General features: G+C 49.0%; 1 protein-coding gene across 2 annotated transcripts in view; it reads right to left on the bottom strand.

Annotated features, from left to right (window-relative positions):
* Positions 1 to 120: 120 nt before the first annotated feature.
* Positions 121 to 21,269, bottom strand: part of LOC137436876 (ras-related protein rab7) — a 34,636-nt gene continuing 13,487 nt past the window's right edge. For both annotated transcript variants that reach the window (XM_068131077.2, XM_068131078.2), the window contains exons 6-7: positions 5,049 to 5,177; positions 121 to 1,768 (exon numbers count right to left, since the gene is read on the bottom strand). In XM_068131077.2, the coding sequence (XP_067987178.1) occupies positions 1,679 to 1,768; positions 5,049 to 5,177 (219 nt within the window). In that variant the 3' untranslated portion in view covers positions 121 to 1,678. The remainder of the gene's footprint in view (positions 1,769 to 5,048; positions 5,178 to 21,269) is intronic.

Genomic DNA, 21,269 nt, shown 5'->3' on the forward strand with positions numbered 1-21,269 from the left:
GATTTCGATATTCTCAAAGGTTTAGGAGCGTTTTGGAAACTCGTAACACTGGAATAAGATGCTCCGTCGAACCTTGCACGAAGGCTTTAGAGGCCGAGGAACATCACAAACTCTGGCAAATCGCACTGCCGACCAATGCTATTGGCTTTCATTTTATTGCATCAACCATAAGATACTGTATCTGAATATCTTATCTATGGACAAAAACATTACAAAGTCAGCCTCAGTGGGAAAGGGAAATTCCTTCGTTTGAATCAACAGTTTTATGCCATGATTCAATAAAATTAAAAAAAGAGCTTTTAAACATTTGTACAATTTTATGGACTTCCCAGCAATACAAATTAATCAAAATAAGCAAATGATATGTTGGAAAAACAAGATCGATTCAACTGCCTGGTGCGACCAAGTTTAACCGAGTGAAATATTTGGCTTAGTTTTATTCCTAATCGCCCGATTTGGCCAATTGGCCTAGTTTCAACCCAAATGCTTTCAATGATTTCCTTATACCAAATTGCTCAACATAAACACACAAAATATTTACAAAGAGGAAAGTGCAGAAAAGAAGATCAAAAGAAAGAAAGGGAAACAAACAAATCAACATTACATGATGACATCACAATAATAATTTTTTTTAAACAGGATGATTTTACAGCAGTGAGGAAATACCACATTGAGAGTTCTTATAAAGCATGATACGTGCGTGCAGCAGGTGCATCGTGGAACCACAACAATGACTTTCCACCCACTAAATTTTTTTTGTTTTTTTTAACCAGGTAGTCTTATCAATCGTGTGATTATGACGAAAGTCGTGATATTCGATCATCCCATTTTAATCCCAACAAGATGCACCATCGGCCCGATTGAAGGATGCAATTTGTCTCCCCAGGACAAAACACCTTATTAACAGCTCATCACAAGAGACTGGACAAAAGGGTTTAGGGACAGAAGAATGTATGAGAAAAAGAAAAACCAAAATCATAAATTAGTCTTTTATAAGCACTATAAGTGAGATGTACTGACAGCGACTGAAAAATGGGCCTCTCGCTCAAGCCTGTTGCATGAAATTACACACGGCCCCCCTGAGGTGGTCCGAAAGCCGACCGTTCATGCAAGAGATGGAATGTATGTTCCTCGGGACGTCTGGATTGCGTGCTGGGTCTGGGTCCATTCTGTACCAGATTCAAAAGCAGGTGAGAGGCATAGAGAAGATAGGTCAAAAGCAACTGTCATGCTCAACGGTAAAAACCTGTACATCGGCGCTGTCCCATGTTGCTGTTTTGTCCAACAGTGAACATAAAAGACAGACTAACATTTTAACAGGGACCTTGCAAGGAATAAATTGTACATTTGCAATCGTAGCTAATGAGCTTGGATTCACAAGCGATAATGAGGCCTTCACAAGCGCAAGCTCTAGTGCACAGCTGGCAAAGAGCCCCAAACTGGGAAAGGTTTGTTGTTTTTTTTTCCCCCACAAAGTCGGTAAAGAACCACTCGCTTTCAGAAAACCTCAAAGCACCACAATTCACTCTTGCTAAGGGTCTTCACAATTCCTTTGTTCCAAAGTCATTGGTCCCTCTAATCAGTCTCTTTAATTCTAGCCCAGCTTCAACACAAGACCATCCACGGATAATCATCCAGCATGCCATGTAGCCCCCCCAAACCCCCTCCGCCGTTCCCATCAACAGCTGCAGTTCTCTTGTCGCGGGGGCTCTGTGTTTGACAGCTTGATTGGCTCAGGAAACTCGCTCTGAATCTCAACATCAGTCTCCTGAAAAACAAGCACAGCCATGTGCCTCAAGGCAATGAAACATCCATCGCTACAAGCATCATTGTGCAGGAATCAACAATATTTTGGCAGTTCTAGTGTTAATCCACTCATACGGAAAAAGACATTTTCATGGAATTCCTTTTCAAGCCGAGGCATTGCTTTCTGCGTCAACAAAAGTGAAATGATCAAACAAACTATTAAGCATCTCAAAATACAAAGCCTGCCCACACCAACTTTGTACTCAAACTAAGCATTATGAAAACAACAGTTACATTTTCGCGTGCGTCTCGGCCGTCGACCAACAGTCGCATGAGAACCGGTACGGACAAGGGGATTCTGACTTTAATTAAAAGAGCATCGCGATGGCCGGTGAGCGAGCATGGATGCAATGAGATTTCTGCCCAGTGCTCTGAAGGGTAAAGCGACGAGGCCACAGCAACGCGGGTAAACTGCGGGAGGTAATTATGCCTCTGCTCGCATGCCTCAAAGTGAGCGACTCTTAGGTCATCATCTGGGTTGCGTTGCGATTGTGCACTTAGCAGTGTCATCAGCTTTGATTTGGATTGTGATCAAGTGGCCTGAAGCAGTCGCCTCCACGTGGTGAGAGTCGGGCGTAACTTGTTACGGTGCTAAGTAACGGCTGGGTACGAGGAGGATCTGGGGAAGCATTCCCCCTTTTCTTGCAATTTGCCCTCTTAATTTCTAAACGTAAAATGAGTGGGGAATCATTGGGTGCTGATCGCAGACGTCAAGTTTGCGACAAGTACAACAGTGGGATATAGTTTTTAGTTTGTCCTATCAGTCTGGAGGAGATCCAATGGGGTAAGGATCCTCTCAGACACGGGGCTCCCAAGGTGGACGGGATGTCCAGCAGACTGGTGAAGGCCATACCGAATGCCTGCTTGTGTAAGAAATACAACCTCAGGTTGTTTTGTGGGTTTCTTCCCCACTGCCTGAAAAAGCACAAGAAGGTTTTGATCCTCAAAACGGCCAGCCCCGAACATGCATCCAACGATCGACCCATAACAAACAGCAGTTACCTCGTTCGTCTAAATCACAAGATTCTCGCCAGGTGGTTGTCAGGGGCTTTTAACCTCCATCCAGCGCAGCGAATGTTCAGGTGGGGTGATGGTTGCAAGGAGAATGTTAACATTCTCGATGGGATCCTTTGGGATGCCACATGCAACCTCACTCCCCTGTGCCTTGCTGTGCTGGGTGTGTCGAAGGCTTTCAACTCCTTCAACCATGGAGTGATTCTTCAGGCTGCGGGAGGGATGGGTGCTCCGTCACTGTTCCTCGCGTACCTCATTAGATCGTACGAGGACTGCAGAACCATCCTCGATTGTTACCGCGCAGTCGATTCCAATGACTCATGGTGTGAAGCAGGGCGATCCACTCTCTGACACTGTTCAACAGTTTCCTCGATGACGTGCTGAGGAACTTACCAGAGGGAGTGGGTGTAAGGCTTGGAGGTGAAAACATCCATGCTGGATTTGCTGGCAACTTGATCCTGTGTGCCAGAACACCAGCTGGGATCCAGTAATCAATGGATGCGGCACGTGCTCTGCCAGCGCAGGCAGGCTTGGAGGTGAACTGTGAGAAATCAGTCACACTCAACATAATCATTGACGGTGCCAACAAGCGCTGTCTTGACAATGGGGTGCAACGGTTCACCATAGGCAGAAAGAGCTACGACCTTGTACAGCAGCAGAACAGTTGAAATACCTGGGGGATAAGCGTGAGCGTAGACTGCGAGGGTTAGAGCGCTCCGATAGTCCCCACCGGAAAGCCATCTTCTGGAAAAGCGTGGGAGACGGGATCAGGCTCAGGAACACGTGCAGCCTGCATTACGGAGGTGAACATCCCAGGTCTGTCAAACAGGCTGATGCTCTCACGGCCTGGCTGCTGTACGCAACAGTCGATGGCCATGTCTGACAGGCGAGTCAAGTTGCCCAGCCCCAGGGCTGGGTGCTCGATCAGACTCCCCTTCAGTCGGGCAAAGCATATATCGAGTCGGTGAATGTGAGGGACATTTGGCTCCCCACTAGACGTATGTCGCTTCGTGTGTGGTCGGCTCCGGGAGCGTGGGTTTGAGGTCCCAGCTGAACCCAGTATCCCCACTGCAACTAGTCTCGGTAAACTGGATATCGTTGCTGTGAAGGGTAGGGATGCCATGGTCCTGGACGCACAGATCATGAGCGACACCCTTGCGCTTTCGCTTGAGCACACCCGGAAGAGGCGCTACTATGATGTTACCAATGTTCATCAGTGGGTGTGTGGCAAGTTCCACACTCTCGTCCGACCACGCGTGTCGCCCGTCACGCTCAATTGGCGTGGGGTTTGGGCGCCGGAATCGGTGTCCATTCTCCGTGACCTAGGCCTTACACACAGGGAACCTCCAGTTAATCACCCTCAAGGTGGTTGGTTTAGAGCACCATGAAAGTGTTCCATGCCTTTAAGTAGTCTTCATTACATTGCCTGTGGCATCGGGTGGGCGAGTGCTCTCTGGAAGCTGCATAGTCCCAATTTATTTTTGATTTGGTGGGACATGATTATAATTTTGCATTTGGTCAAAGTTCTTTTCCATTTGGTTTTCATTTTAATTTTGTCCAGGATCCCTAAAATTTAGGGATGTGCTGCCCTGGAGGTACCACGGCGCCTCCGAGTGCCGCTCGCCTCAGATTTAAAATTCCTTTCAGAGGGGATTATTTGATTTTGAATCTCTTTGGTCAAGGTTTATTTTGCCTTTTTCGATTTTGTTTTATTGTGCCCCAGATCCCTAAAAGTATTAGGGTGTGTGGCCTCATGGGGAGGCAAGGTCTGGCGACCTGCCCAATGTGGGGGCGCATCAGGATGGTGGAGTACCACACCTAAAACGGTCAAAGTAGTTGAAGCGAATGAGCAGCTCCTTCATCTAATGATAGACAAATGCCTCGTCATCTAACTAGTGACACACTTGAATGGATGAATGAGATTCCTACTTTCCCTATCTACTATCCAGCGAAACCACAGCCAAGGGAACGGGCTTGGTGGAATCAGCGGGGAAAGAAGACCCTTTTGAGCTCGACTCTAGCCCGACTCTGTGAAGGGACGAGAGGTGAAGAATAAGTGGGAGGTCCGCCGCCATGCCATAAATCAAAGATGTGGGAGAAATCAACCTTTCAGTTTAATCACAAGAGTCTATAAGGAGGTCTTTTGCTCTGAATAAGCAGTTTGGCATTTAAGCAGCGTCTGAACACAAGTCAAGGCATCACAAATTCAAAACAAACTGCAGGCTCACCTGTTTGAGAGCATTCCGTGCAATGGTCTGAAATGCTTGCTCCACATTGATTGCTTCCTTCGCACTCGTCTCAAAGTAAGGGATTTCATTCTTGTTCGTGCACCAGGCCTGTGCTCGTTTGGTCGAGACCTAAACGAAAAGAATGGCAGCACAAAAATTACATTCCTGCAATCCACGTCACCTCGTTGTTCAAGCAAACTCACATGAACATGAACCGTCATCTTCCAAAAACATAACATTCACCATTTCAAACCTCTTTGTATTTCAATTTTCACATATATATTGGATATCGGGCAAGGATTAAATAAACTGCAAGCTTTAATGCTTCTCTGGATTATCTGAAAACATCTGAGTTTGCTGTTGCTAAAAAATTATTTATATATACCTGTGTTCAAAAAGTATCCGACCTTTATTTTTCATGCGTAAAAAAAAAGAAGCTAGGGAGGCGTTGATTGGTGCACGTATGTAGGCGATCCTAATGCGCACGCGTGAATTTTTTCCCACCTGCAGAAGCTGTCATTCGACGGCAGACCGCCGATGAGTGAGGAAATGTAAGTGAGCGCTGTCGGATTTTCGTTTTTGACAAAATGATGGAAAAACTTGAACAACGCTACTGCATCAAATTTTGTGTTTCATCAAACTTGCATCAAAACTGCAACTTGGTTTCTGGGTCGTACCCATAAACCCAGGACTCATCGCCAGTGATCACTGTGTTGAGGAAGCTGGGATCGCTGTTCACAGTCTCCAGCATGTCCTGTGCGATCTCCAAACGGAGTTGCTTCTGCTCAATTGTTAGCAGCTTTGGTACGAACTTCGCTGAGATTCTCCTGAAGCCCAAATCCTCCTTCATAATGGAATGAACGGTGTTGAATCTTGCGGATCGTTTCCACTTGGGAATCGCCAAGCTTTACACAAAATTTGATGCAGTAGCGTTGTTCAAGTTTTTCCATCATTTTGTCAAAAACGAAAATCCGACGGCAATCACTTACATTTCCTCACTCATCGGCGGTCTGTCGTCGAATGACAGCTTCTGCAGGTGGGAAAAAATTCACACGTGCGCATTAGGATCGCCTACATACGTGCACCAATCAACGCCTCCCTAGCTTCTTTTTTTTTTTACGCGCGAAAAATAAAGGTCGGATACTTTTTGAACACACTACGTATATATATTGTTACGGAACCCAATGTCGGCCTCTTTCCCCCTTATCGAGGGGGGATTAATCCCCTCGTCTATGACTGACCGACGTGGTCCTGGGGGTATGACGTCACGCCCGGTCAGCGCTGGGTAGGGTATTAGGCCCACCCGTCCTATGACCTAAATACCAGCGCCTCTCGGTACGCAAGGAAATACTCCCGCTCACGGCCGCAGCGTAATGGATTGGTTGCGCCGAGCGAAGCGAACTGCAGCGTGAGCCGTTTATCGAAGGGGCTAAACCCGATTCATATGCGTTGGCCGAATCGCACCACGTACACTCAATTTGGAAATCGCTAAAGCGACCGAATGAGAAAGGAAGGAAGGCAAAGGTACAGGAGAACAGATATTTATTAATTATTTACACAACCCAAAGAAAAGAGAGCAATCAAGGTAATATACAGGGAAATGGAAGGAGCAGAAGACACAGTGCAATTATTAGCTTATACTATACAGGCTTAACTTAAGACCCCAAGACAACACAGAGGACGGACAACGAGCAGACTCACACGACTGGGGGGATGAAGGATGGCAGATTCGAATCCTGGCAGGGCGGGGGTGGGGGTGGGGGGGCACGGCCCAAAGAGATCGCGGCAGGAAGGTCCGGGGCCAATGGCTCAATGTGGTTTCCCCGCTCGAGCGTCCATGCGCCGATTCCGCAGAGAAGGCTCAAGAGTAAGTTCAAGAGCAAGGCAGCACAACGAGGCAGTGAGCGGGCTCAAGCGCAGACGAGGTACCGCAACGAGCAGGGCGCACGAACCATCTCCATCATCTCTTGGTCAAAGGCTTCCGCCCGCGCTTTTATATCGCGCTTTGAGATCAACCCGCACCACGCCCGTGATGGTATCTCACCAACCCTGATTGGCTGGTGGGGGCTCGCTGGCTCCACCTTCCGATGACGAGGGGCGGGCAACGCCCTTCTTCCCCGGGTCGACCGCATGGAATAATGGCGTCTTGTGGAGGGATAATGCCAACAACCACCCGCACCCTTTCGAAGGGAGAATGGGCCTACGCTTCTTTAATTGATGCAACGCAATGAACTAGTGGAAACGAAGCCTTATGCTGACATTTACAAAGGACATAACTACTGAGGGAAACTTATGATTTGCTACGTGTGTGCGATGGCCTAACTAAGGACGACCTTTGACCTTTTCACTTGGAGGTATTTACAAGGAATATTTACAGCACACAAAAGGGTATATTTTACAACAAATTACACACAGGATTCTCAACAATATATATATATATATATATATATATATATATAAATATATATATATATATATATATATATATATATATATATAAATATATATATAAATATAAATATAAATATATATATAAATATAAATATATATATATATATTGTCGCGTAACCGTGGTTAACACCACAGTTACGGATGACCGATTTGCGAGACTTTAACTCCCGAGGCGAACACTCAATGGCGGACTCAAGTTCAACACCAACGCGCGGAATGGCGGGCCGCAGCGAAGGCTCCGCAACCTTATCTATTAAAATCAAACACCCAGGAAAACTGCGTTCAGATATTATGTACAAAAAGTAATATAAGGGTTTATTAGGAAAAGTAAAGCCAGTGAAAAAGCCCGCCGGTAAATCTAATAATTCTAATAAACCTAAATCGGGACGTCCCCACACGACTGACAGCAAACACAAACGAGGGAGATTAATCACGAAAATAACACGTCCCGTCGTTCAAAATATACGCGGAGATCGGGCTTATCTGTCTTTGTCGTCTTGTATTGTTGGTGTCCAGCACCGCTCCTTCCGGCCCGATCGCACACCACGAGGCCCCTCGCTCCAAGCACCACGCGTCCGACGCAGGCCAGCGGCTCCACTTGACCAGGGACAGGAAGGACTCCTTTCAACTCCACTCGACTCGACGCGGGAGTGCTGGCAGCCAAGTGCCAACGAACTGCTCAGTGCCAACTGGGTGTGCTCTCGTGTGTCTCCTGCGACTCCCTACAACCCGAACTGCACTCGAACTGCGACTGGAATGGCGTGTCCTCTCCCACTCTCCACCACCGCTCAACTCACTGGTGCCTGCCTGCGTCTGCCAGTGCCTGCCACGAACTCAACTCAACTCCACTGGCAAACTCTTGACGCAAAACTCCTGAAATGGCGTCCGACCGTCGCCTATATTGGTGGCCGATGACGTCACATTGCGCACTCCTCAGCCAATCAAAGCCTCCCGCGACTCCTGACATCTCCCCCGTTACGCGACCCTGCGGTCCTGGCATAACACGTGCCGGCCAGGTTTGTAGGCCTTTGGAGGTGTACACGGTGGCGGCCAATTGTGGTGGTGTTTTTGACCTGGTTTCCTGTCAATTTAATACGAAGTCCTTGTCAGGGAAAGGGGATTATTTAATGTTGCGCTAAGGACCTAACTAATGTTTATGTGGTTTGCAGTGCCATAATGGACAAAGGTTTGACTACTAGGTGAGACTCACAGGGGCGTTACCTTTAATCCCTCACTATTTAACACTCGAATCTCCAGGTAGATCCACACTCATACATCTTACCCCGACAACCGCCTGAACATCAATAACTTATTACATGTAGAGTCCCTGTCACGACAGCCGAATACCTACCTATTCAGATCTACCTAGCTCTAGATGTTGCATTACCAAATTCATAACACAGCCCCCCCCCCTGGAACCGTAGCTCCTGCAAGGTTCACCGCAGGGCTACCATTCCAGCCTTAACACTTACTGTCACACACTTAATTAACCTATGAAATAAATCAGGAAGGGCTGTGGGAAGTGAGTCGGACTACCTACCTACACTTCCTTAACATGCTGAACCCCTTAACCATCATGCAAGTATGTACATCTTCTTCGTTGTTCCTGTGGAGGGAGGAAACAACAACACACAACACTAACTTAACCACAAAACTTAACCATCTTTCCAAAACTCAAAACTCTAACCTTTGTACATACCCCGGTCTACAGACCGCGTCCCCCGGTGGATGCCACAAGACACAACCTTACCTGCGGGGCCATCCCCAATGCATCCCACTAAATTTCCACGGGCCCTGTCCAGATGTTACAGGTGAGTGACACGGCTCGGTGGATTTCGCCCACATTCATGCAACACAGACCCCTTAACCACTCATTCTCATTCCATAGGTCATCAAGGCATTTCAAAAATCAACAAAGCACTTATTCCCAATACACCCCCTGCAGGACCATGGCATTGATGTCATTCACGTGTGTGTGCATTCCTCAACTAGGCAGCGGGGAGGTACCGCACAAAAGATGGTGGGGGCGCATCAGGCTGTGGTGCCCGCAGTCCCAAAAACAAGTCAACCGACTTACAAATTTATTGCCCCCCCCCCCCCCCCCCTTTACCTCTTGGCCCCGTGACAGCCCAACAGCCCCTTTCCGCCGTTACCTCGCCGGTGAGGGTCTCCACACACACCAGGCTCCTTTGCCTCCTGCTTTCACGCAGCAACACGGGTCACCGGGGGACTTCCTCACCCCGCGGCGCCCAACCAGACCCTCCACCGACGAGCTCCAATTTCCAGTTACCACCGGCTGCCAGGGGTAATTGCCGCAGAGGGGGGCCCGCAGGCATCGCTCCTCAGAGCTTGCTCTGTACCTGCGGACACACACACCTTCCCCACCCATGGTCCCCAAAACACACTTCCTCCCCCGCTGCCATTCAATTCTCCACACAACTCAGCACAATTCAGTACAATTCATAGATGGTGTAAAAGGTGTTACAAGGCTTGCCATGGCCTGCCAATGTGAAATCCCCCTCCCCAGTTCACATTTAAACCATCACACATTTCCAAAAGCACAAGTATCGCCCCTCATTATCTCCAATAATCATCACTCACTCTCCAGGTTCCACTCTCACGACCACATCAAAACACCTAACCACAATACAAAAACATACGCCACCCACAAGACACTGTGGCTCCCATTCCATCCCCTCACCGGCCATGTCATCACTCTCACCCGCCTCCCAACTCCAAATTACATGTCCCCAATTTCCCAAAGCAAATCCTGAAGCCTGGGACAGTACTCCTCAAAACACTCACCTCAAGTGCAGGTAGTTGCAGGTTGGTCAGGTTCAAGAGCGTCATCCACCCTTCACAATCCCAAAATTTCACATTGGGCCTACCAAATACTTCCAAATTTCTCTTTTGTCCCCACTACACTGGCAGGTATGTGGATCCGCATCCAACGGTGATCATCACTACACAACTACCTGTGGCCACGACAGCTCTGCACCTCTACCGTGCAAGGGTCACCGGGACAAGGTGAGCAGTCAAAACGCCAACATGGCCCATGAGTGTCCATAAGGGTGCGACCCACCATCCATCCTTCAGCCCCCCTGCGAGGAACACAGCTGCAGCAGCCCCAGCTGGCCAATGTGGTGAGCACTTGCTGCCACAACACACACTACCGCACACACAACCTCGGCCCTGGGGGGCACGGTCGCAGTGCGTGGCATCCCTACAGCCACGTCCCCTGCACCTCCCCATCATCCCCCAGTCCGACTACAGAACTGCAGCCCCCCCCAGTGCTCACCCACACTTGACCACACCAAGGTCCAGTCAACAGCCATGCTCCACCAGGAGACCCACCCAGAAGACATGGTCCACACACCTCGGACACGCACGGCACCACGTTGACCCTCAGGCTACACAACTACATCCCCATCATCCCGCATCCCAAATATCAGCACAGTTGCCCCCGCAACCAGTTGAAAGCTGTGTCTTGCTACCCTATTAATTTCATCACAGCCTCCAACACTTTGGTCTACACACCTGGATCAATAATGGCGTCACTGTACAGTGTCCACCATGGCATTTCAAAATCCACCCTTAAATTTGCATCTAACCCACAGATTACCCATGCCAAACATTTTGTCACATTTCACTCACCTCACCAAAGAAGGATGCTTTGCCATACACATGCCAGCCGAGCATGGCCCATATGCTCGGCGCGTTACACATCTCCCGATTCACATCCCCATGGCTCTCTTCCCAACCCGAGAGTCCATAAATCACAACGGAGCATCTGTGGAAAGTCGCTCACACCATCACGTTCCACAGATGCCCCAATGGTTGTCCGGCAGGCTATCTCCATCCCTGTCCATTCGGTTTGACCCGCGTCCATAGACCAACCACCATGCCAGGTCACCACATGCTGGTTGTCCCAGAGTCCCTGGAGGAGAGTGCCAGGCCGCATGCCCGGGTGGTCACCACATCAGTCCCAAGTTGGCCGTCCGCAGTGCCACCACCAAAGCGCGACCCACAACACCTCCCCCTAGTGGTCCTCAATAAATGCCATCCCAGGCTTGAGAACCCACCTCGGACCTCCCTGGAGGTCTTAACCCCCACCAGGGTCCGGTGACCCTGCCGGCCCGAGCCACCAGCTCGGACGGCGCCCCGACGGACAAGGGACGCCACACTCCACCAGACCCCCCCCGTGGGACCCAGGTCGTACCTCGACACCCAAGGCTGGACCCCACGTCCAAATCTCGCCATCACAGCCCCCCAGCTGGCCGGCATACCCAAATTTTGAAAGGGGCAACTTTTGCCCGAGGCCATCACCCATGACCTCTCCATGTCCAAATCCCGCAGCCCGGGGACCAATCCCAACCATGGCTGCTCCAAATCAAGTTCCCATTGTAATTTTATTTTAAATTTTATTTTACAAATTTTCATTCCCACCGCCAAACCGCAGCTGCAGGGAACAACCTCTACCACCGGTTGTTCTGCCCCTCCCTGCAGTTGATCCAAATTCCCTACAGGGACCAAATCTCCAGAAGCTCTATCTCCCGATCCTCCAAGATCCAAATCCAGCCCGGAGCCAACACACTCCCCCAACTGGTTGTCCAATTTTGGAGCCTCTGTTTCCAAATAGCAGTGTACAGTGAGCGTCCCCTCGGTCATTCCAACCACCTCCTCGGACCAACTCACCTCTTCACCCAGGCTCCTTTGGGCCTGAACAAGCTCTACCTCCATGGGACTGTCACAGGTCTCCAGCCGCTGGATCAAATCATCCTCAATAAATACCCGGTCCGGCTCTATTGCACGGACCCCCAAAAACTCTACCCCCTCTTGCTCCGCACCACCGCCCTGGTGCTGCACAATTCCAAATTCATCCCCCGGTTGGGGTGTTGTGACATCCACACGGTCCCGATAAACAACCAGGCCAGAATGTGGGAAACATTCCCCATTACAACTCTCACATTCCAAATTTCCTTCCCCGCTCACCTGTGGACTCTCCACGTTTACCTGCAGGCATTCCCCATCTACCTGTACACATTCCCCATCCACCTGTGGACATTCCCCGTCCACCTCTGCACCTGCAGTCTCCCCATTTACTTCAATTGCCATTCCCTGTGCAATTCCCAATTTTGCCATTCCCGGCTCCTGAGCCCCGTGCACATCTGCATGGGCCGTACTCTCTCCTGTTCCCAATCTAGCTTCCCCCCGTTCCGATTCAATTTTTGCCACCTTTGGCTTCTCCTGTGCCCCCAATTTTTCACTCCGAGCCCTCGCTTCGTCCCTCCTTGCCCCCAATTTTTCACTCCGAGCCCTCGCTTCGTCCCTCATTACCCCCAAACTCCTTTGTTTTATTTCATTCCTCCATTCCTTCCCCTGTGACTCCATTTTATTTTCCATCCCTTCAATTTTATTTTCCAACCCACTTTTCATTTGTCCCATTTGTTCCTCCAATCGCTCACCCTGAGCATCCATCCGGTTCCCCAATCGCTCACTCTGAGCCCTCATGTCTTTTATTAAATTTACTATGGTCTGGAGATCTATCGGGGCCGTCCCAGCGGCGGGGAAAGTTCCAACGCTATCCTCCTTATCCCCCATTTCCGGCTCACTCCCGACGCTGACGGAGGCCTCGCTACGCACCTCCATTTCGTCGACCTCCGACATCCGCTTTTCGGAAGGTCGTTCCCCGCGCGCGTATTTATTTCAATTCCAAAAACACAATTTAAATTTGACGAAGACGCGATATCGCGCTCCGTATGCCCAATTGATTATTAAATTTCTCCGCCTCGCCTATCCAAATTTTGCGTTCGAACGTCGGACGCAATGTACGCCCGACCGTGTCGATGTCTCGCCGCGGACAAAAAATTTGTCCGACGGATTCGAATCCCACTCCTGACACCACTTGTCGCGTAACCGTGGTTAACACCACAGTTACGGATGACCGATTTGCGAGACTTTAACTCCCGAGGCGAACACTCAATGGCGGACTCAAGTTCAACACCAACGCGCGGAATGGCGGGCCGCAGCGAAGGCTCCGCAACCTTATCTATTAAAATCAAACACCCAGGAAAACTGCGTTCAGATATTATGTACAAAAAGTAATATAAGGGTTTATTAGGAAAAGTAAAGCCAGTGAAAAAGCCCGCCGGTAAATCTAATAATTCTAATAAACCTAAATCGGGACGTCCCCACACGACTGACAGCAAACACAAACGAGGGAGATTAATCACGAAAATAACACGTCCCGTCGTTCAAAATATACGCGGAGATCGGGCTTATCTGTCTTTGTCGTCTTGTATTGTTGGTGTCCAGCACCGCTCCTTCCGGCCCGATCGCACACCACGAGGCCCCTCGCTCCAAGCACCACGCGTCCGACGCAGGCCAGCGGCTCCACTTGACCAGGGACAGGAAGGACTCCTTTCAACTCCACTCGACTCGACGCGGGAGTGCTGGCAGCCAAGTGCCAACGAACTGCTCAGTGCCAACTGGGTGTGCTCTCGTGTGTCTCCTGCGACTCCCTACAACCCGAACTGCACTCGAACTGCGACTGGAATGGCGTGTCCTCTCCCACTCTCCACCACCGCTCAACTCACTGGTGCCTGCCTGCGTCTGCCAGTGCCTGCCACGAACTCAACTCAACTCCACTGGCGAACTCTTGACGCAAAACTCCTGAAATGGCGTCCGACCGTCGCCTATATTGGTGGCCGATGACGTCACATTGCGCACTCCTCAGCCAATCAAAGCCTCCCGCGACTCCTGACATCTCCCCCGTTACGCGACCCTGCGGTCCTGGCATAACACGTGCCGGCCAGGTTTGTAGGCCTTTGGAGGTGTACACGGTGGCGGCCAATTGTGGTGGTGTTTTTGACCTGGTTTCCTGTCAATTTAATACGAAGTCCTTGTCAGGGAAAGGGGATTATTTAATGTTGCGCTAAGGACCTAACTAATGTTTATGTGGTTTGCAGTGCCATAATGGACAAAGGTTTGACTACTAGGTGAGACTCACAGGGGCGTTACCTTTAATCCCTCACTATTTAACACTCGAATCTCCAGGTAGATCCACACTCATACATCTTACCCCGACAACCGCCTGAACATCAATAACTTATTACATGTAGAGTCCCTGTCACGACAGCCGAATACCTACCTATTCAGATCTACCTAGCTCTAGATGTTGCATTACCAAATTCATAACAATATATATATACATAATGAATGTACTGAAAACCTCACCTGAAACCTCTCAAGTTGGTTTAACTTTATGTGCCAATAAAGTTATTACTCGAGTAAGTTACTCGAGATGAAACCCTGATTAAACGCTTGCAGATCTCCAATTACAAAAAAAATGAAAGATGATGAAGGAAAGAACATGAGATATTCAATTCCACAAAAAGATGATTCACAGAGACAATGCCAAACAGATTACCGGTACTTGCATGCAAATAAACGTTCAACGGCAAATGCAAGAATCACAATTTATTTGATTTCCATCCACATACGAAGAACAGGCACTAGGTTATGGAAGTTGTATTTTTAACAGAGTTGCAAGGTATTGTTACGGAATCGGGCGACGGCACTCCCCTTACAGAGGGGGGGGGTTTAATCCCCTCGTCTTTTCAAGCTGGCCGTCTGTTCCTGGACCCACCCTGCTCCTCTGTGGGATAGGATTGGCCAAGGTGATTGGTCAAGGGATTCCCAGACACCACCGCCAACCCCTCCACAAAGCAGGTGGATGGCCCCGCTCGAATCCCGGACAAGATGGTATTTTGCCGAGCGGTTTAGCAGTCCGGAATCCGAGCCGTTAGCAATAGACTAAACCCGATTGCGAAGCGGTTCGGCCAAAATCGTGCCACAGGTACTCAATTGAAAGAAATCACGAAAGCGATCGGACGAGAATGAAAACCAAAGAATAAGGAGAAACGGGGATTTATTATTAACTATTTACACAACCAAAGGAACCAAAGGAGAAGGAAAGAAAAGAAAAGAAGGTAATTTACAGAAGAAGACACAGTGCTATGCTTAAACAGGCGTACTTCTACCCAGGGACAAACAAACAGGACAAACTCACGTACACTAATGGGGGTTCTCAGGCAGGAATGGCGGGAAGGATGAGAAGGGCAGACGGTCCAAAGAGCGGGCAGCAGGGAGGTCCGGGGATCGCGGCACGACGTCGAGGTCCGCGTGCGCACACTTGTTCTTGTTCAGCCACGAAAAACCCGGTCGTCAGTGCTGGTTGGTATCGCGAGCAGGGCATGCCGATTCTCATTCGCCGCAGGACGTTCGCACCAAGCAAATTAATGAACGATCCTCTCAACTTGTGCTCCTTGCTCATGCGTCTCTCTCCCTCTTCCTATCGTAACTTGCTCAAGCGCCTCCCTTCACAGAACTGTGGTGGGGGCTTCGCGCAACGGGTTTTACCTCCACCCCCGTGGAACCCTCACGAACCTGCCAGATCTTTCTCCGCCCTCTCAAACCATGCCCACCGATTCCTCGTTGGTTGGTTGGTAAGGGCTGGCTGACTCCACCTTTGATGACGAGGTGGTGCCACGCCCGTGCTCTGCCGGCTCCTCCCTCTTCTTCTCCGAGATGGAGCACATGGGCAATGGCGTCTTGGGGCAATCAAATGAGCCCCAGCCAAAGGGCAGCGAACGCTGCCTTACTGGCACTTTTAGGAGGCCATGGGGATATTGCAGTGGATCCTATCTTATTTGATTTGATGCAACGGAGAGTCAATTATTGGACACACGGCCTTACCTGGAACACAGAATAACGATATAACTATAAGAGAGGTCCTATGATTCGCTACGTGTTGTACATGGACTAACTAAGGTGCACTTATTTCAATTAACAGCCAATTAAGGGGAAATGTACACAGGGGTTTATTTATAAGGGAATTTAATACTAAATTTACATGTGAAGGTTCTAAAAACCGCAACAGTATTATCAGCATCAAATCACGATTCTAGCTCATCGCAATAAACCATGCAGTTCCCTAGCAAAGCGGTATTTCCATTCACCTGCCAAGCCACACCAGAGAAAATGCACACCCAGTCAAGCTCATTTCCAGACAACATGAACAACTAACCGGTGCAATAAATATTAACGAATAAACGGTACCGTGTTAAGCAGACAAATAAAATAAAATTACCTCAAAATAGTGAGCATCACTGCTGTGGATACATGAATGCAATGCATGTAACGATCATTTTAAGACTAATTTAAACATAGCAAAGTTTTATTTTGTTGACAATTTAATGTAGTTGATATCTCAACTCTCAGTCTCAGTTGATTTAATGTAGTTGATATTTATATGTAGACAAGAATATGTCTCTGACATAAAATTCTTCACCCCACCATTATCCCCCTCCCAAGACATGATCAACAAGGTTTGGACTTGAGAAGGAAATTCAAAATGTTTACTGTATTTTTTGCAATTCCGTGCAGGTTATTTAAATTAATAGAGTATGAATCGAAAGTTATCACAATAAAATGTGCAATTTGCTGTCTGCTTGTCTGGCAGACGCATCCGATCCGGTCATTACTTATCCGAGCCCCACCAAACTTGCCAGAGGGACGAAGGGTCATCACACAAATGTTGTAGCTACTCCTTTTCCCCACCCAGGGGTTACCAAAGGTGTGGCCCCAAGCAAATGCTCTACTTCTATGTATAACGTGTTACACTGCTCCTGGTGGTGGGAGAGGGTATTACAAGTGACATTTCATATGAGAGGGCGAGAGAGAGAAAGTTTGGTGCGTTGTCAGCCCCTTGTTCGCCTGATGCTTGCCAGCAGACTCGCGTTGGTTCGAAAGTGAAGGGAAGGGGGGGGGAGGAGGAGGAAGGAAGGGAATGAGGTTGGTGTGTGTGTGCGCGCAGTATGTTGGGAAAGGTGCGGTGTAGGCTCGAGAAGAAATGTGTGATGTGTATCAGTACCTCCCCCAGATGGGTCAAGAGGTTAATCGTCGATAGCTCACTTTGACAACTCTTTTGTGCATCTTAAGGACACAAAGTAAAAGGGTAGAGACAAAGGAAAGATTGTGTAAGTCAGTATGTACAAGGCTGTTGGGTCCAGGAACTTGTGCTGCACATTCAGTTGGGTGGATTAGACCTTGCACACCTCGTCCATCTCCATTCCTTAAGGGGGCCTTTACACAGGATGGCGACCTTTGTGCCTCCCTTGTGCGACCATAAAATTTGCCAGGTTGCCGTTGGAGGCTCAAAGGAGGCAGAATGGTTGCCTAGGTCGTTCAAAGGTGGTACACAGGAGGGTCAGACATCGCCATGGACGCCGTAAATTTTTGAACATGTTCAAAACAGTCGCACAAAGGTCGCCGAGGAGGTTGGTTGCTCAAAGGTGGCTCAAAGGAGGCAGAAGGGAGGCACAAGCATTGCCGTGGTTGCAGAATGGAGGCACAGTGGTCGCCCAATGGTCGCCCAATGGTCGCCAGGTAATAGATGCGTTCTGCTGCAAATTTGCCTGTCAATCTGGGCAATGCTTCTGCCTCCCTTGTGCCTCCTTTGGGCGACCAATAGCGTGCATTGAACGATGACTGTGGCGACCGCTGTGCCTCCATTCGGCGACCTCGGCAACCCTTGAGCCACCATGGCAAAGCTTTTGCCTCCCTTCTGCCTCCTTTGAGCCACCTGTAGTGCCTCCTCAGCCTGCCTATAAATAGAGGGCTGGTACCTGCAGTGGTTCATTGTGTTTGCAGTGAATGGTGAACAACTCGACAAGAAAGTCTCCAGACTCAACAGGCACAAGACATCATGCCTCCCAAGAAGTGCACAAGACCAAGGGCAAAGAACCGCAGAGGTGCCAGGACTACTGAAGAAGCAGGTCCTGCTGGCCATGGTGATCGCCAAGAAGAAGTCCCTGCTGGCCAAGGTGGTGGACCTGATGGTGGAGCGCATGCTGCCCAAAGTCAAGAGAATAAAGGTCCTCAAGACCAAGGTGAAGGGGATGAAGATACCATGCTTGAGGTTCTCTCGCAGCTGTTTCCCTGCTCGTGTGTCACGGTTGGGTCCAACTACTTGTTCGACATCGTGCATGTTTGCTTGCTGTCGCCATTCTCCAGGGATGAGGTTGTGATTTTCATCTTCTTTATCAAGTGCAGCATTCTGTAGGGCTGGATATCTCTCGTGCATTACATTGTGAAGACAGATGCATGCTTCAACCACATCCCGGACAGCTTCAGGCAACAGCTGCATCGTTGAAAGGAAGACTTGAAATCGCTGAGCTAGAATGCATTCTCCACCACACGTCGGCCACGAGATATACGATAATTGAAGATCCGCTGCTCCTTGGTGAGTCCCCTGGAAGAGTATGGCTTCATCATATAGGTCCTGAGGGCAAACGCATCATCACCAAGTAGGAAGAATGGTGTGTCACAGTCATCATGTGGCAGTGGCTCAGGAGCGGGGAAGTTGATGGTATCATCTGCAAGGCACTGCTTCAGTTCTGATTCATTGAATATCTGGCAGTCAGACATCGTACCAAGGCCACATATAAATTTGTAGTTGGCATCCACCAACGCAAGCAGGACCACAGAGAAAATCCCCTTGTAATTGTGGTAGAGGCTGCCTGTGTTGGGAGGACATCGCACTGCTACATGTTTTCCATCAATGGCACCACATGCATGAGGCACATTCCACCGGTTCTTAAAGTCATCTGTAACAGTCTGCCACTCTTGGGGGTTTATTGGGTATTGGACAACTTCATTCTTATACTCTTCTCGGATTGCTCTGCAAACTTCTGGCACAAAGATAGAGATAGTGCTATGTGACACACAATACTGGTACTGGAGGGTAGGGTACTTGTCCCCAGTAGCAAGGAACCTGAGAGTCGCAGCTAGCTCAGACGAGGCTCCAAACTTGCTCTCCAATTGGTATTTTGTTTTGTAATTCTTGGGCCAACCCTTTGGAGGAGTTCATCGAACATCGCTGGCTCCATTCGAAAGTAATTGTAGAAGGACCCTTCATCTTCTAGCCGCAGTTCTTGCATCAGTTGGCTGTAGTCCCCGAATTGTAACCTTCTCTGTTGTGTCAGCCAGGGGCGGACCCACCAGGTTCGTGGTCTCCTTCTGTGCCTGTTCATCCTTCTTCTGAGGACAGCAATGGCCATCTGGTTCACCAGCAGTGCTTGGTGACCTTGTAAGATGGCAGTATGCAAGAAGAATTGGTTGTTCATCCCAAAATCTTTATCTTCTGGAGATGTTCTCACTTTGGCAGCTAGGATGAAACTGATGGAAAAGCACCAGAATCAGGGCATATATAAACCCAGGCACTCCAGGTTGCCCAGCAGTCGCCAGGGGTCGCCCAAACAATACTCAAGGGTCGCCTAGGAGGCAGAAGCATGGCTGAATGGTCGCCCAGTGGTCGCCGATGATGGCACAGAGGAGGCTCAATGGTTGCCCAAACATTGCTCGGGGGTCGCCTATGTAGCTTCTAATCGCGTTGGTTGCCGTAGGTTGCACAGGGGAAGCAGGCAGGTGGCGCAGTGGACGCACAGGTCGCTCATAGATCGCCATGAAAATGCCCGAAAATTGCATTTTTGGTGGTTCAAGGGAGGCACAAGGATCGCTGGAGCAGTTACATAGAAACAGGATTTTCTGGGTTGAGGCGACCATTGAGCGTCCTGGCCATTTTTTAGTCATTCAAAGGTGGCACAAAGGTCGCAGCCCTGTGTAAAGGGGGTCTAAGAAAAGGCAGTTCTGGTCCCCAAAGCGCAAACAGCTCTCCCCGTTCTGTACCATTTCCTGGATGCAAGCAAGCAGCGAACTTCGGTGCACTCCACCTTAATTTGACCTTTTAGCGAGGCATGGCTTCGAGGAGCAAGGGTCACCACAGCACTCTTTGGCCCCTTCTTGTCATTTCTCCAACTAGGGCATGCCCGTACTATATCTATATCTAAAATTATATCCCCCCCCCCCTCTATTTACATGAAATGGTTTGGTCCAAAGCGAACGGCTTGCGAGTACGGTGACAATCCCCCCCCTCTATTTACATGAAATGGTTTGGTCCAAAGCGAACGGCTTGCAGAGTTTGGTAAAGAAATCGCCATAGCATGCACAAACGCGCAGGAAAGCGAAAGAATCGCAAATTAGTTTTAATTAGTTTTAAAACATCGTTTAACGCCAACATAGTTTGCCAACGTGAAATAAATGAATACGCTCTCAAATGTGCCGTCCGAGGCAGAGTCTGTTCGCCACGTTCGGCACACGTGATAGCTCGCTGCTCTCTGATTGGTTGAATCGTTTTTTGGACATAGCTCGGTAACTACTTGTCCGATTAATATGAAACCTTGAAAAGGCACATCCTCGGGTCCCCAGCAATATACCTGGCAAGTTTAAAGTATATCGGACCCGTGGTTGTCGAGAAACAGCGGTCACAGACATACAAACATACACACAGAGATTACTGGAATTATAGATAGATGGTGCGTGTGATGTCGTTTACCGGTCAGCCCAGCCCACAGAACCTCGATCCCTTGGAGTTTTTACTTGATGCACACTGTGCTGGGATTGACTTGTAAAATGACCGATTTATATTCTGTAACGCAAGGTGTGTAGTGTGTACCATAGGACATGTTGCATTATGTGCATGGTTTGCACTGTGGAAGCAAGGTGCAGGGGAAGAGAGATTTGAAGATGGGAAAAAGGATTCAATTGGATTGACGTTAGGGATTGAAATGGATCAAATGAAGAGGGGTTTTTTTTTAAGAAAGTACAGTGAAAGAGGTTTGAGAGGGAAAGGATGAGGGATTGGGATGG

This window comes from Myxine glutinosa, chromosome 11 (genome assembly GCF_964187855.1).
Source record: "Myxine glutinosa chromosome 11, kmMyxGlut1.1, whole genome shotgun sequence".
Lineage (NCBI taxonomy): Eukaryota > Metazoa > Chordata > Myxini > Myxiniformes > Myxinidae > Myxine > Myxine glutinosa.